General features: G+C 39.0%; 1 protein-coding gene across 1 annotated transcript in view; it reads right to left on the reverse strand.

Annotated features, from left to right (window-relative positions):
- Positions 1 to 7123: 7123 nt before the first annotated feature.
- LOC129110717 (RNA-binding Raly-like protein) overlaps positions 7124 to 15719 on the reverse strand; it is a 50839-nt gene continuing 42243 nt past the window's right edge. Inside the window, exons 5-8 of the mRNA XM_054622899.1 lie at positions 13228 to 13344; positions 11437 to 11606; positions 9808 to 9846; positions 7124 to 7920 (exon numbers count right to left, since the gene is read on the reverse strand). Of these exons, the coding sequence (XP_054478874.1) occupies positions 9814 to 9846; positions 11437 to 11606; positions 13228 to 13344 (320 nt within the window). The 3' untranslated portion in view covers positions 7124 to 7920; positions 9808 to 9813. The remainder of the gene's footprint in view (positions 7921 to 9807; positions 9847 to 11436; positions 11607 to 13227; positions 13345 to 15719) is intronic.

The following is a 15719-nucleotide window of genomic DNA, read 5'->3' on the forward strand; positions in this document are numbered from 1 at the left end:
TTGCTGTTTATATTGCACTTATTATATTTTTTTTCTATATTAACAATGACTCGATTTAATCTGAAAGGTGTCGCTGGTGATGATGAGAGAATTATTACACCAATCTGCCGTTCCCCTTTTAGCATCTTTCGCTTCCTTGTTTTGGTTTTAGTGCCTGTAACTTTATTGTTTTTCCTTCACTCTCACCACTATCATTATTGGCGGCTTAGTTATTGCTGACATAGAGAAAATATGCAGAGAATACACGCATTAATTTGTTGACAAAGCAGAAATACCTAACAAATACGGTGGTCCTGCAGTAAACACAATTAGCTGAATGTTTTCTTTTCCATCTATTCCAAAAAATGTATTCAATGTGATGTTTGTTTTTTAAAGTTTATATTCTATAGGTGTGATTATATTCTATTTTCTTGAAGATCCCTGGTCCTACTACTTTCACTCCTCCAAACTAACAGCTTTTCAGCCTTTCAGTCTTGTGACATTCTATTTCTGCTGAAACAGCAAAATCCAAACCACACATGCAGCCTGGCTCTGTCTGTTTCTGGTTCAGATTTAAGGGGATTAACCTTTACAGTCATCCTGCATTCAGCTCCACCTTTCCTATACATCACCGTGACGTGTTTTCAATCTTAAATTACCCCATGATGGATGTCATCTTAAAAAAAACTGATGACTTTTGCAGATCGGGGACGGGAGGAGTGATTGTTCTTCCTCGCTGCTGAATCAATGTAATATCAGCCAATAGGCATGGAATACACTGGCATTATAACAAAATTGATGATATTTGGAAAGATGCACTGTTGCATTGAAATGCTCTCACCAAGGAGCTGCATTTACATACTGCATGTAAATATCTGTTTAGGTTGGATTAGCAGATTAGTAATGACCATTTTAGTTCGTAATCACCCCATAAAATTAATAATCCGACTGCATATTTCACACCATTCATAAAAAAGGCTGATATTATTCACCATGAGGAGCTGAAGGCTAACATTAGCCTTCTGGCCTCCGACTGAACTTAATGACTTTGCATCACCTCATCCTTCACTGCAGCCATAAATTCCACTGATTCTATTAAAGCCTCTGCACAGATGGAAATCGTGACTCTTCATTCCTATTTTGCAACTTGACACTCAGGTTATTGGCAACACATGTAGAGTAATTTAAATATTTTTCAAATCAGACGAAGAAAATATGCTCATCTTGCAACCCCTGAGCTAATATAATATAAATGTTAATTAAGATTTGTGCAGCGAGCTGGGGATTTGAATAATTCCAATAAAGCAAATGCTCTGCAACTTGTGAAATGGAATACAGCATTAAGGTTTAATACTGTACGTGTATTTTTCAACCTTATCTGATACACATGGATAAAAATTATAATATATGGTTAAGATGGAGCGCAAGTTATTAGCCAAATGCTGCTTCTGCTGTAAATTTGGCTCCAAATGATATAATATTTCAAAGATGCAAATCTATATGTGAGCGCTAACTGACTACCTGATTTACTTCCCATATGGAGAGAAAAGAAGCAGAAATGAGTGAAATGAATCCGTCAGCTGATATAAACACATCCAAGCTGATGATTTTGGGTCAGATTGGGTTTAAATTAGTTGAAATTAAAGAAATAAACATATTTATATGTTCACATTTCCAGAGATGACCCACTGGCCAGCAGAAGCAGCAATCATTTTAATTAAAATATTTTATTTCCACAGCTGTGAAAGTAAAAAAAAAAATCAATATTGCAGAGGCTCAACAGCTCCAGTGAGAAGTAAACTCATGCAGTCGCTTTCCATCCTTCAGGCTCACTATCACGGCTGAATATCTTCCCTTCAGCAGCTTCAGTCATTTCTGTATACATGAATAAACTCCGGCGCATTAAGCAAAAAGGGGCGAAACGTGTTCTCATATATGGGTCAAACGGGGGAACAGCTGTGTGCAATCATGCCCGCCGCTGGTGCTGCGGACTTGATACCTCGGGCTAATTGCGTGTGGCATTGTAGTTGGCCCTCATTAACCTCACTGCATTACCTTTTACTGTGGCGCTTTAAATCTGCCATCTGTTGCCGCCCGGCTACCTCCACAGAGTGGAAGTGACATACTGAAACCTTTCAGGGAAGTTAATGCTGTAGACTCTATAATAACACACACAAAACCCTGCAGAGCTCAGACTTGTTATTTAAAGTCACTATAAACCTTCATTTATGAAAGGATTTTATTTAATGTCAGGAGCTTTATTGTTGCTTTTGGCTTCCTGTCTCCTAAAAGCTCTTTCTTTTATTGCAGCAGCCGTTGATTTTACAATTTTATTCTGTGTTTTTCTTTTGGCAGCTCATATAAAATGGTGAGGAAATGATTTTCAGGAGAGGACACAAGCAGAACAGGAGAGTCCACATGGAGCATAAAAAAAACGGTGAAAAAAAAGGCTGTGCGTCACACATCGAAACCGACTCGCACATCTGAGATTTCAGGGGACTTTGCTATTCGTCAGTAAAAATGTTGGTCCCAGCTGTAACATTCACAGCTCCTCTGAAGAATGCCGGCTGATTGTCCAGTCCTTCTGTACAGTCAAGTGCACACTCTCTGCAGTCTTTAAAGACAAGGCCGAATCAGGGTCATAATCAGCCTCTAGATCACGTTGTGTGTTCCCGAGTGAAGCACGAGGACCGGACTGTTTCGTTAACCCGACCGAGGGCAGGTGTAATGAGTTTGGAGACGGCTGCTTCGACCAGGGGACAAGTCCCATATGTCCTGCATAAGGGTCCTAAAGCTGGGCAGTGATTCTCCAGCACTTTCTGTGATGGAGGTGATTCTGGACTCTGACCTTCACATATCTTATTCATTTACATATTTACACCATTAATCTATTTGTGTTGTTGCCATAACTACTACAAATGCAAATCTTAGAGGAAGGTTGGATGAATTTTGTCCTGTGAATGCCACTGGAAACTTGGTTTAACATCTTAAGTCTTCTGTTTATAATACACGTTCATGACTCGATAAGCTAATAATAATGTGTTTTTTTATAATTATTTATGTTAATAATTAATTCTCAAGAACTCATCTTATCTATTTCTTGAGGATTGTTAGGGTGTGATTTGATGAGGTTTTATTGAATGTGACCATATAAGATTCAAATGCTACTAAATCCTTATTGGTGCAAACATTATGTGACATCCCCTTTTGTACAACTGAGCACTGCACTCTTCAAATCAACGAGAGGAGCACAGAAAAAATAAGTTATACAGGAATCTTAAATGGAAAGTTACCCAAACTGTTCAAAATTTGAGGTTTTCTAAAGGGACTCTGGTGCTCGGAAACACTACCGCTTTTGTCCACAGGGACCGCCAAAAGCAACACACAATTAAAGTTCTGTGTAGTAGCTTTAAGTTTAGACAACCAACTACTTGGTTAGGTTTAGGAAACGATTGTCTTTTGGGTTATAATTACTACGAAGGTTGCTTTGCTCAAGTATGGAAGTTATTGGACAAATAAATCAACATTCATATCTGGTTTTACACGGGACACGAACAACGGTCTCCTGAATGAAAGTCTGGTGTTTTTTGATCCACCCTGACCTCCTCCCTACGCTGAGTTTATCGCTCTTTATTCTCCTGGTTCACGATTATGTGTATTATACACAAATTGATTTAGTTAGTTATATAAAAATTACAGTGCATCATTTACATGTAGATATAGCTACAAACAGTTTATGAGAACGGTTCGGTTCATGTGGGGTCCCATCACAGATAGTGAGAGGCTAAATTTTAGGGGATTTCAAAAATACATTTACTTATTCTGTTATGGTTTAGCAACAACATGAAGATAGTTCCTTTTGGAACAGGGTGTTTTCTATTAGTTTTATTTCTTAAATCCTTCTACACTGTTGTTAATAATACTGGGGCAAATTTCCCTTATAGGCTCGTTCAAGAGCATTGCAAAATATTTGATTTGGTAAAGTGAAATTTAATGAACAAAAGTCAGTTTAAAGTACATGTGCAAGATTTTGCCAAGAAGGACAAGTTGACAGACATTGATTGATTTGATTGGGTGGGTGCATTCTTATCATCCACTGTCATAAGTTAGGAGTAGAATGACCTGCCACAGCTGGACATGCTGCTACGGTCAGATCATATATAAAAAAAAGAAAAAAGACTCACAGTTGAAAGTACACAGTGATATCAAGCGACAGCCAGTGAGACGGGTGCCATTAGAGAAAAACAAAATGACAAGCTGCCGTTCTGGTGTCCACTCTCCTGCTGACTGACGTTAATTTGACGTGCTTTCAAACACCGCGCTGTGTAACTTGTTAAAGTGTCATCTCGACGGCAAGCGCGCCGCATGTGCTGCATACCAAACTATGGAAATCATAATTAAATGAGCAGTCTGCGTTGACAGAAGATGCATGGTAATGAAAGGAGGGAATGGATTTTTAAGAGGCACGCCTTAATGATACACCAAACATTTACATACGTCTGTCAACAATCTGTAAGCAATTATCACGTTTGTTTTTTTATGTACAGCACTTTACAATGAAGCCAAAAGGTTTCTTTGTCCTTCAGTTCATATTTATTTGTAAAATAAAGTGTTGATCATTGAAACATTTGACTAGTCAAATATATGACACAAACATTTTATTGACTGATAAGAACACAAATATTTATCTACAATGACGATGAGTTTTCTGGCCTTTACGACATTTGGAATATACCATTTTTTTTTATACATGAACTGAAAATACAAAGTTACAAGTAAACATGCCTTTTGATAAAAATATCTTTACAAAAAAATGTACATTTTCTATACAACAGTTGTCAGTTACACTACAATTCTGGTTAAAACCTGCAACGACTCCAACAAACTGTCAGTATATTTTTTCAGAATTGTTTTAAACGTCTCATTCGGTCGATTATTGTTTGAAATAAACATGAGAATTATTATTTACATGGCAAACTAAAAGTGATTGTTGAGCCAGAAATGTTTTAAAGTGACCCAGATAAATTACAACAGTTAAAAGCAATGGTTTTTTAGTATTTTTGCAAAATATTTGACACATCACCATACTGCGTATTAAATAACAGGCTACCAGCAAAAAAGATAAACATGTAGCAGAGCCATTTCCCTTAAACATGTTTTTGTATACAAAAATAGTGCTAAATATTACACATTATCATCATTCACCAGACACTTATTTTGAATGAGCTGCTGGACAGATTTTCTATTTTAGTTTTTTTTTTCAGGCAGAACTGCCACGTCTGACTGTTGTGTTCATGAAACGACCTTTCCTTCACATTTAATTAATTCTCTGTTTAAAGGGTCGGTTCAACCAAACCACAAAACAATATTGTCTTATTTACCCCTTGTGGTTTTATTTGCCCATGTTTTGTGCTAATAAGGGTGAATAGAGTTCAGTTTAACAATTACATATAAACAAAACACCATTATTCCGGTTATTAATCCTCAGTTTTGATGGGAACAATTTTTCTATGTAAGGTCAGATAAAATGTCTACAGAGGCATAGGAGGTTTCCCAGGGATACGATGAATGACTATTCTGAACCACCAAAACACCTTTATCACGCTTTAGAAAAAACGCACAATGAAATTTAGAAAAAGCATCCTCTTTAACTAATAGCATAACAACGTAAATCAATAACGACCGACCTTAGCGGAGTTTCTTACGTAACATTATGTAACAAACGGTAACTCATAAAAGTCCTGTTTGTTTTACCCATCCAACCCTCCGACCCTTCTTTTGTGGATGTTCTCGCTTTTAATACTCATATTATACTGCAAGACTTTCAATAACACTTGATCTTCCTAAATGCGAAAAAAAAGGCCACACAGGAAAAAAAAACAGAAAAGCCAACATTCACTGTATCCCTTGTTTACAGAAATGTCCAATGCAACATTTGTTCTGACTGGGCTGAATTGTGTTTGAAAAGAAACTGCGGTTAATTCTTCAAATGAAATTTTTTTTATCTTTCAAGCACCAAAAATGTAATTTATTTAACCGTAAGTACACCACAGTCTCAAGTCACAAGGGCAGACATCTCAAAACATAAACAACAAATAAATCTGTTCAAAGCCAAATAGCCTTTTTTTAATTTAGCATTCTGGGTGAAGCAACTCATTCAACTAATAACAGCCCTGAATCACATGATTCAACTTTAACATCAGTTCAGGACTTCTACTGATATTCAGGAACATTTTTCCAATGACAAGAGGCCGGTCTGCTTTATGCTTCTGAGCATGATTTGGAAGAGAAAGGGGGAAAAGTTCAACACAGAAACTTTAAGTTTTACAAGCAGCAGAGGAGCAGAGACGATATTGAGCTGCAAGGACAACAACAGCGGTTAATGACAAGATAAGAAGTTCATTTACAGCTATGAAGAATGTTGTTAGCCAGCCAGCCTTTCTAAACCGTGGAGTTTAATCTGACAACCTCATCTGCAGCTAATATAAACCAGGTGTGCCATCTGATAGGCACCATTAGCTTAATTGTTGCTGCCGACCAATCAGCTGACACACCTGGTCCACGTTAGCCGTAGATCCAACCACCTACCTCTTTCTGAGAGTTGCTACAGAGAAATAATGAAAGCTACAGACGCCTCTGTCATTGTTAAGAGTAAATTTATATTTATTCAATTTTAAATAGTGGGTAAAAAAAAAATAATTGGTGAAAATTGTCTGAAGCTCAAGCTGCATTTGAAATGTTTGCATAATCCAACACATCTGAACCAGTATAAATCATCTCCTTCATCATGTTAGTAAAATGCACCAAATCAGTCGACAAATAATCCAACTCTGGCCAGTTCAGATCCATCTGTACTATATTTTAATATTGACATTTATGGGCATTCTATTAGAAGAGATAGTTTATAATTCTCTCACCAATTATTTAGGTTGTTTTAAAGCTGCACAAGCCATCATGTCACGTTAGATTATTCCATATTAATTCATAAACCATCCGAATCACAGTATAATACTTCACGTCGATAACATCGAGGCATCTCAATATATAACTCAAGAAAACCTTCCCTCTCTCTCTCTTGACTTCATGAAACAGAATCGATGCAGAATGCAGAGGGAGGTGGCAGTAGAAGGAGAGAAAAGGGGCGTTGGCTCCTGAACAGCAGCCGTCCATGTCGGGATGCACAGGCTGATCAGGGAGCAGCGCATTGAGACGTCAGGGCTCTGCTCTCTGGCAGGAGGCCGATGCCAGTGTTGGCTCTCTACCACAGGAAGCCCATTTTTCTGTTTCTGAAACTTGGCAGGAGTTGGAATGTACGATGGAACAGCCCCACGGGGCATTAGTGTGATAAATGGATAGAAGCTGGATAAAGTTATGCTCGCAGACATTGGTTTATGCATGAGTCAAAATCCGAAACCAGAGGACAAGCGGTGTTTCATTCGTTTTGTGAATATCATTCTGCGGTTAGAGATTGTTCTGACTGTCCTTTAGTCATTCGATTTTTTGAACAGAAATGTATCACAAAAAAACAAAAGAGTTTGTGCAAACACATTTCATCAAAGCAGCAACGGTTGATCCCTTCTTCCCACGTAATTCAATTTATAAATCAGAATAAAAGCCTTTCATTCATTCCCTTCTGTTTTTATTTTTTCATAAACAGGATTAGCACATGATACTGTCAGCCTCTTGCAATGAAACATAAGTTGCACAGAATATCCATGGGGCCGATGCATTAAAATGGGTCTTGAATACATTTTTCTTTAGCGAGCACATCACGTTGGATTTGTGCTGCACAGTTGGGCATCTAAATGTGATTCAGCATCTCTTGAACACAACTTACAGTCCAGAATGAGAGTTGTGATCCTTCAGAGATCCTTTTCCTGTCTCTGGAAGGTGATGATGAATTCTAATACCACTGACCGGGGGGTTGTCTGCTGCCTCATCCTGAAGTGATGAAGGAGAAAAAAAATGGTTGAAAACACATTATAGGATCGTCTCCTCCTCAAACATTGGTGTGGCTATTTATAAGGCTGTAAATCTGATGAGGATTAGGCCGAGTTTAAAGCTTGTCCGTTTTGAATTGGCCTCTTTCCCAAATATGTTGGGAAAGTGCAGAATTTTTTTTTCTGGTATCCGAGAAGCTGCCTCCCTAATCCTTCTGGACATGATTTATGGAGGTTCTTCTCACTGTGATTTTCTATCCTTGCTAGGCCCGCGAGCAAAACATTCACATATTCTCCGAGTGGGATTTTCAGGTTGTTTAATGTATGGCTCGTGTGTAAAGGATCAAATGTAAAATATGCAGACATGTGGAAAGGAAATGGAAAACTGAAGTGTAAAGTGGTTTTCTTAAGAGGTGGATAGAACTGGGACACCAGACGCTTGGACAGGCAGATGGGGAAAAGGGAAGCTGTGGACATTTTTTGCTAGTATGCACTTTGAAGGTAAAAAGAAACAGATTTATGGAATAAATGCTTCCATAATCCCACTAGAACCGGCAGCTCAACAGCTCGGACACGAAAACATCAAAGCAGTGCGAAAAACTTTTAGAAAAAGATAAGTTAATGCTTATGTAACATGATCAGGGGCTGTTTATGTAATGTTAGCAAAACTTTCAGCTGGCTATCTTTCGTGTTAACAGGTTATTGATACGTGCTGTCAACCAACTAAATCCTCTTCTAGTTCACTGCAGGATTATAGCATTTCGTTTTAAAGGACTAGTTAGACATTTTAGGAAATACGCTTATTGGCTTTCTGTCAGAGACAAGACATAGTTTCAGCTTGTATATACAAATAATCAAAGCTTTAATGGTTTGTTCACACCAAAACGCCAAGGATTACATTTAAAGTCAATGTAAAGACAACATTGCAAATGACACAAATCTGCTGTGTTGCAAAGGCTCATGGGCGATGAGACTCTGTTCCTGACGTGCTGAAGTTGAATCAGAAATGGGGTGAAAAATGATTGCAGCCATCTGTGGTGACCCAGAGCTCTGCATAAATGTATGTGTATAAACAATAGACTGTCTATGTTACAAACAATAATGATGCGGTGCGGTCGTACTTTTGCCAAATGACAGCGTTTTCAACGTATCTGGGACTTCCACATTTACAAAGCAGCAAGAGTGTTTATTTCTGCCATGGTTGATGAAACGTTGTTAGTATCTACATCCTCACATGATCCCCTGGTCAAACTCGTGAGGCAAAAAATCATTTTAGTTTGGTTTTTTCCCAAATACTAATGCCAATTGAAACCTCAGGAAGCAAGAAACAGGTTTAAGAATATAGTGACAAATCTAATATACTTTTTTGTCAAAAGACTCAAATAAAAAATGTTGGCAAAATTATCCTTTGGTCACCCAGAAGCAAAAGCAGACATCTTAACTCAACGCTACATCAACAGTGTGCGACTCATAAACACAGCTGAGCAGCAGCCGGCTCCGAGGCCGACTGATGCTGTGACCGCATCATTAAACCCGCTCTCTGAGAGGAAAGGAGGCCGGAACCTCTTTACCTTAGGCCTCCACATTTAGACCCCCCTTCCACACAATTCAATTAGATGAATTTTGTTTGTGGGCAGTTCTGGCCCATTGGAATACCATTATTGCTCCTTCTGTTGAATTCGGCATTAGACGCCCTTCAGTGGAGCTGGCCTTCTAAATGTCATAGAGCTTATGATTTAGGAGATGACTAACGGATGTTTGGAGATGCTCATGACACTGTTGAGTGGATAAAGGGTTTAATGAGGACAGGATGTAAGACCTTTAATAGAGACGAGCTGCCACAGTCTTTACAATAACCTCACACATGGTGGAATGGATTCATCCTTACCTGATCTCAGTTGTCAATATCCGATACATGGTTCTCAATCTGAAAAGGAGAGAGAGTAGGTTGAAATCATGAATAGGATATAGCGTTTTGTTTTTTCCGAGCACACAGGTTGTATTTAATCTTCTCCAAAGGTCATCGCTGATATACGCTGAACAGGAGCGGCCATGCCAACAGTCTTTGTGGTACATTATCACCATCTGTGATCAATGTGACCTTCAGGAAACAAATAAATCACCTCCGCCACGTCTCCAGAAAAATAATGTCTACCATTAGCCGGTGGCGGTAAAGCTTTCATCAAGGAAAAGCACAGCCACACTCACCTGTTTAACAGCTAATACATATATACAGCATAATAGAGAAAGCGTGGTCAAAAGCGTGGTCAAAAGCATGGCGTCGCTGCACAACAGATGAGACCGAGGACGATCACTTTGATCTCCGTGCTTGAACTTGAACAACTGTGCGGTGTGAAATGAAACAGAGCGGACGCACGGTTTTCCTTTTGAACAAAATATGAGAAATGATGTTTTAACTGCTGCTTAATACGGAGCCCTCAGCGTGCAGATAACTGTTATTAAGCTAAAACATGATTCAATAAAGTTGAAAGGCCAGACATTTGAACAAAACAGTGTAAAGAAGACAGTAATTAAATCTTTTGCTTGAGATGCCTCAGTGACATCCATATTCAAAGCACAAAAAGGAAAGAAAAAAATATTATTTTCATTGAAAAACAGAAATCAATCATGGAACAATGGTCTGTTTTTTTTAGTTATTGTTCAACTCAACATCTTTCAACACATTGCGCCATCTAAAGTAGACATTTTTTGGGTGTATCAAAGTTAATTGCAGCCCTTAATACAATATTGTCACTCTCTCTTTGAAGTTTTAAGTAAAATATGGATGAATCCAGCTGACTATCATATCAACATAAATTGTACCTTTTATTACTGAAGGTCACGCCCCAAAAGTCTGCACAGATTTTTTTTATGATGCCACAAACATTGGGCATAATTAAAAAAACAGCAATACTTTTAGATGACAGTATTGGACTGTCACATTTGCTGGTTTAATCGTACTTTTTGCAGACGTCACCTTGGGCTCTTTTTATTTAATGATATTTTGTAGGTAAGATCATTCTCTATTTAAAATATATAATAACTGAATCTTCTCCACAGAGTAGCTCAAGTTCTCTTTTCTCAGTGTCTGTTCTACCTCAACCAGTTCACGCTCAGATTCACAGCAGTCCATGCAGGTCTGGACTTAAACGCTCATCTTTGCGTCTTGAGTCCTCTGCTTTAATTATAGCCATTAAGTATGTGTGTGTGTGTGTGTGTGTGTATGTGTGTGTGTGTGTGTGTGTGTGTGTGTGTGTGTGTGTGTGTGTGTGTGTGTGTGTGTGTGTGAAGAGCCTCGCCTCCACTGTTTGAGCCGAGGTCGACAGGGAGAATCTGTCATTCCGGGCTCTCTCACCATTCACTCATCTGAAACTCCCCGCTCTCTCAGATCTGCGGCCATGAATAATTCTCGAAAAATTAACTTTCAGAAGGGTAGGAAGTCTGTCTGGGCACTTGAGATCTCCCAGAGTGCATTGCTCTTTCCCTCCCTGTCAGGCCTGTCAGCCGTTCCTCTTACCAGATGGTGGTTTCCCTCCTCGTCGTAGTCGTCCTCGCCTCCATCGGTCATCTCTCCCGCCTCCACGTCCAGCGCCCCCTCCCCCGCCTCCTCCCCAGAGTTTTCCGCCGTCTCTGACACGGACTCCTCGTGCAGGGAGTCGCAGTTGTCCTCGTACTTTCTCTGAGCTTCTGAGTGAGAGAGAAGGGCAAAGAGAATTGGTTTTCTCTGCGTCACACAGCAGTAGAAAAGTTTGGTTGGGCTGCTCCATATGTTCAGCTGGACAGAAGTGGCTTTACTTTAACAATTGACCAAGTGAACTACACGCTGTCAACAACAAACACATTCTAGTTCATCCTCTAAAAAGAACAGACAAGCATGTTTCAGGCCAAGGCATCCATTTCTAGATCTCCACTTAACCCAAATAGGTACAGAATTTAATGAATTGGGGACAGAGGGATTTCCCATTTTCTCAGTTTTTACATCTTCGATTCCTTTCCTCACGCCTTAGTCCCGCCCATGGGAGATGTGAGCAAAGGAGGCGAGGAACAGACACAAGGAGGGAGGTGTCGAGAGAACAGGCTTTTAACAAAAAAAAGAAGAAATCTTGCCTCGGAACCATCAATTAAATGTAACTTTTTGAAATATTACGTGGAGCACAGCTGCACACGTCACGGTACGGTACTACGGCAAGCCTCGTTTCCTCTCAAGAGAGTCTCTTTAGTCCTTTAATATGGATCGATTACCGGGTCACAAGCCGGAGAAGCGAGGAGACGTGGAGGCACATTAATTGAGAAGTGAGAGGAGGCCACTGACGGAGGACTCCCGATGCTGCTGTGCTGATTTTTGGTGTTAGCAATACATGCTAGGCGAGGGGTGTTAAAAGTGCATTTAGATACATTTTTATTAAAGGTGTGTTCAGATAGAGAGCAAAGTAAATTTTCATTTTTTGAAGAATTTGACAGTTTGTATTAATTTGCTCCAAACAGCCAATGCACCAACTGTATGTTAGCTGTAAGCTAGCTAACAACCGACACACCAAGGGTGTCTTTGGAAGTGTTTCTGTGTTTTCAGAGCGCAACAGAAACTCATGTTCTTTCTTTTTTTCCTAAACATTTATTACACAGATTCTTTAACATCTGGAACCTGTACCTGTTGTTTTTCTAAATGATCATAAAATCACAGCCCCAAGTTATATATACAGTCAAATCCAAATGGGAGAGATAAAACATATTAAGAATTAAGATTAAAGGGCAATTAAAAACATTTTTATGTTAAATGACCTTGACAAAAATTGCTAAAAGGCTCAGTTGATATTTTAAATATGCATGTTTGAATCGAACAACAATCTCCTTCCAACCAGAAAACTTTGGATTTGTTTGTTCTATTTTCCAACAACTCACACAGCAGTTTGCCTGGTGGATGACAAGAAAGACATGGTGTGTTATATTTGGTGTTCAACTGTCAACCGAGTTAAAGAGGAAAAAGCGACAGAGTTTGAAAAAAACCATAGCGACCTGCTGAAAAATTGTAACATGCACAACATGACATGAAGCCTAAATGACCTTCACAGTGGGCTGCTCTCAGACTGTCCTGTCGTGCAGGTCATCTACAAAGCCCTCCCATATAAACAGAGTCAGCGTGAAGTTGACGCCTGTCTGCTGCTATGACGGAGAGCTCTATTGCTCTTATCTCCCACAATGTCACAAAGACTGATGGCCAGCGTGTGCTCTTAATTCAGTGCTGGCTGTCCTTTCCCCCCCCGTTCTCTCTCCTCCGACTAGCTCTGATTCGTCTTTCGGCTTTTCTTACCGGACTCGGCTCTCTGCTGCTTCTCGATCTTCTCCAGGCGTCCCAGCAAAGAGTCGATCTTCAGCTTGATCTGAGTGAGCTCCCGTTTAATAGTCTGCAGCTGGTCCGTCTTCACCGCTGAGGGACAGAAAAACAGAAACAGGATTTTATAGCTACTTTGAGTTGAGTTTGCCCTAATTTCATCCTTGCACTCACTCTAATGATGCTGCATCACACAGTTTTATCTCAGACCGCATGCTGTCATCTGTTAATGCTCTTAGCTTTGGATATCTTATCATCTCTGATTCACACTTTCCTCAGGGAAGAACGTCTCAATCTGGCCAAGTGCAAAGTTATCCCGCTGTAAATGTGGACCTGCTGCTTTCAATTTGGAGATTAGCGCACGGCTTACGCCCACCATGCTGTGCAGAGCTGCTCAAGTTTTGCTCGATAATGCCAATATCTGAGCAAAATAATCTTAGTCATAATCCTTAAGATTTTCATTTTATTTATTTGGTAGTACTTATGATCGACGTTTTTTTTTCAGCAAAAGCAATTCAATGTATTTACATTCTGTTATTCCTTCTCTATATATAGGGTTTTCATTTTCAGTAGGGGAGTCCGGCATTTGTGGTCTGGATGCAAATTGCCTTCACACGCACAAAGTATTAACAGTAAACGATAAAAGTACGTAGTTCAGTGTTACTCTCAATTTTAATTTAATCTCATTGATCTCAGCCTCACTGTTGGGTGGCTTTTATTTTGAAGGAGTCACAGGAATGTTAGTGCCAGTTGAGCTTCAATGTTTTGTGACAAAGTAGCATCTCAGGGTGCTACTTTGTCACAAAAGTAGCACCCTGAGATGCTACCAGTAACCCACTAGTGTCGCCATATCAACCAGAACTGATATATTAATGATTTAAATTAGTTTCTGAGTGTAAATATTTCCAGTACTTAAATAAATTAGCATTGATTTTTGGCTTGATTACCAATTAATTTCTGAGTTTATTACCAAGTTTGAAGTATATTTATTTAGAAAACATAATTTTTTTGGTCCCAACTGTGAATTCCTGGACGGGACTTTGTCTAATCTGCACTATTTACAGGATAATGGAGACAGTGTTGAGTTGGTACACTTCTTTAAGTAAATCAAATTAATTGGTAGCATAATCTATAATCTTTTATTCGATGCACAGCAGGTCAGCTGAGCATACAAATAATGTGAAATTATTCCACAGGCAAGCATACAATAAAAAAATATATATGGAATATTCATATTCTTAAATATTCATGAATATCAGTGTACATCATTAACTTGTCTTTTAACTTGCACGAGGGTTGTTTCTCTCATGAGTACTTTTGAGTATTAAAAATTGTCAGCTGATCATCTCAACACACATTTAAACTAAACCCAAGACAACCATCTTAGAATATAATCTCTGCAGAACCAAATTACATTCTTCTTTCCAAGACATTATAAAACCATTAAGGGACCCATAAAATAAACCATAACCAAACTGACTCAACTCCAAAATCAAAACATCAAATTCAAATGTAACACATGAAGTACAGACAATAGACTGAATCTCCTAAACGACTGAATTAAAGAAGAAAAAGAGCTTTTAAATACCCACATAATTTTTTCTTTGCCGTGCAAAAGGGTTGTTTTGCTGTAAAAAAGGAAATAACAAGAATGTATTGTAACATAATGCAAAACAGAGCTTTTTTTCTGTTAAAGTACGACTTAATCAAATTTTTATCCTCAACACTTATGTTTAGGACACTAAACTGGATAAAAAAAAACAATCACATATCAATGTATTTTAAGTGCATTTTTTATTTCATACTCTCACTGCAGCGATAACTGATCATAGCCTCACTAATAGTACAGCATGAGAATCTGGGGGCACAATTTGCCCCCCCACTGCTTCTGTTTACTGCCTTATGAATTATTGCTCTCCTCTTCCTGCTTTGCTTTGGGTCTCACACTCCCTGTTCACGCTACAATACATATCTGAGCTTCGGGTAAATGAGGCGTAACTGTATCAGTTTTTGATTTTTAACCTTTATGTCATATGCAAATATCGCATAATGAAAATAAAAATGCATCTATAGGACGTCACCATTAATTCAATCTGGCCCGTCTCACGGTTGCTGAAACCAGGGTGTGCTCGTGAGCAGCAGATTACTAAACCACTAAAGTAGTAAGATAATCTCATTTGTAAACCCGCGGCAGCTAAGACGTGTCATTTTTTTGAGGGGAAGGGGTGAAAAACAGACACCAGAAGTTGAAGGGAAACATAAAATTCTCTTTGACACCTATCAGATTCTGTCGGGGCTGGAAAGAGGATGGATGAGCGCTCGGTAAACAAACCCACAAGTTCCTGTAAAGCTGCAGCCGGAAAATCAAGAAGCAGGAGAGACATGCACAGAATCAGAACACTGCTTGTCTGGTATCATGTCTACATGCGGCTATTTAAGTTGGCTTCTTTGATGTATATTTACACCCACAC

The sequence above is a fragment of the Anoplopoma fimbria genome, chromosome 21, assembly GCF_027596085.1.
Source record: "Anoplopoma fimbria isolate UVic2021 breed Golden Eagle Sablefish chromosome 21, Afim_UVic_2022, whole genome shotgun sequence".
NCBI classification, from domain to species: Eukaryota; Metazoa; Chordata; class Actinopteri; order Perciformes; family Anoplopomatidae; genus Anoplopoma; species Anoplopoma fimbria.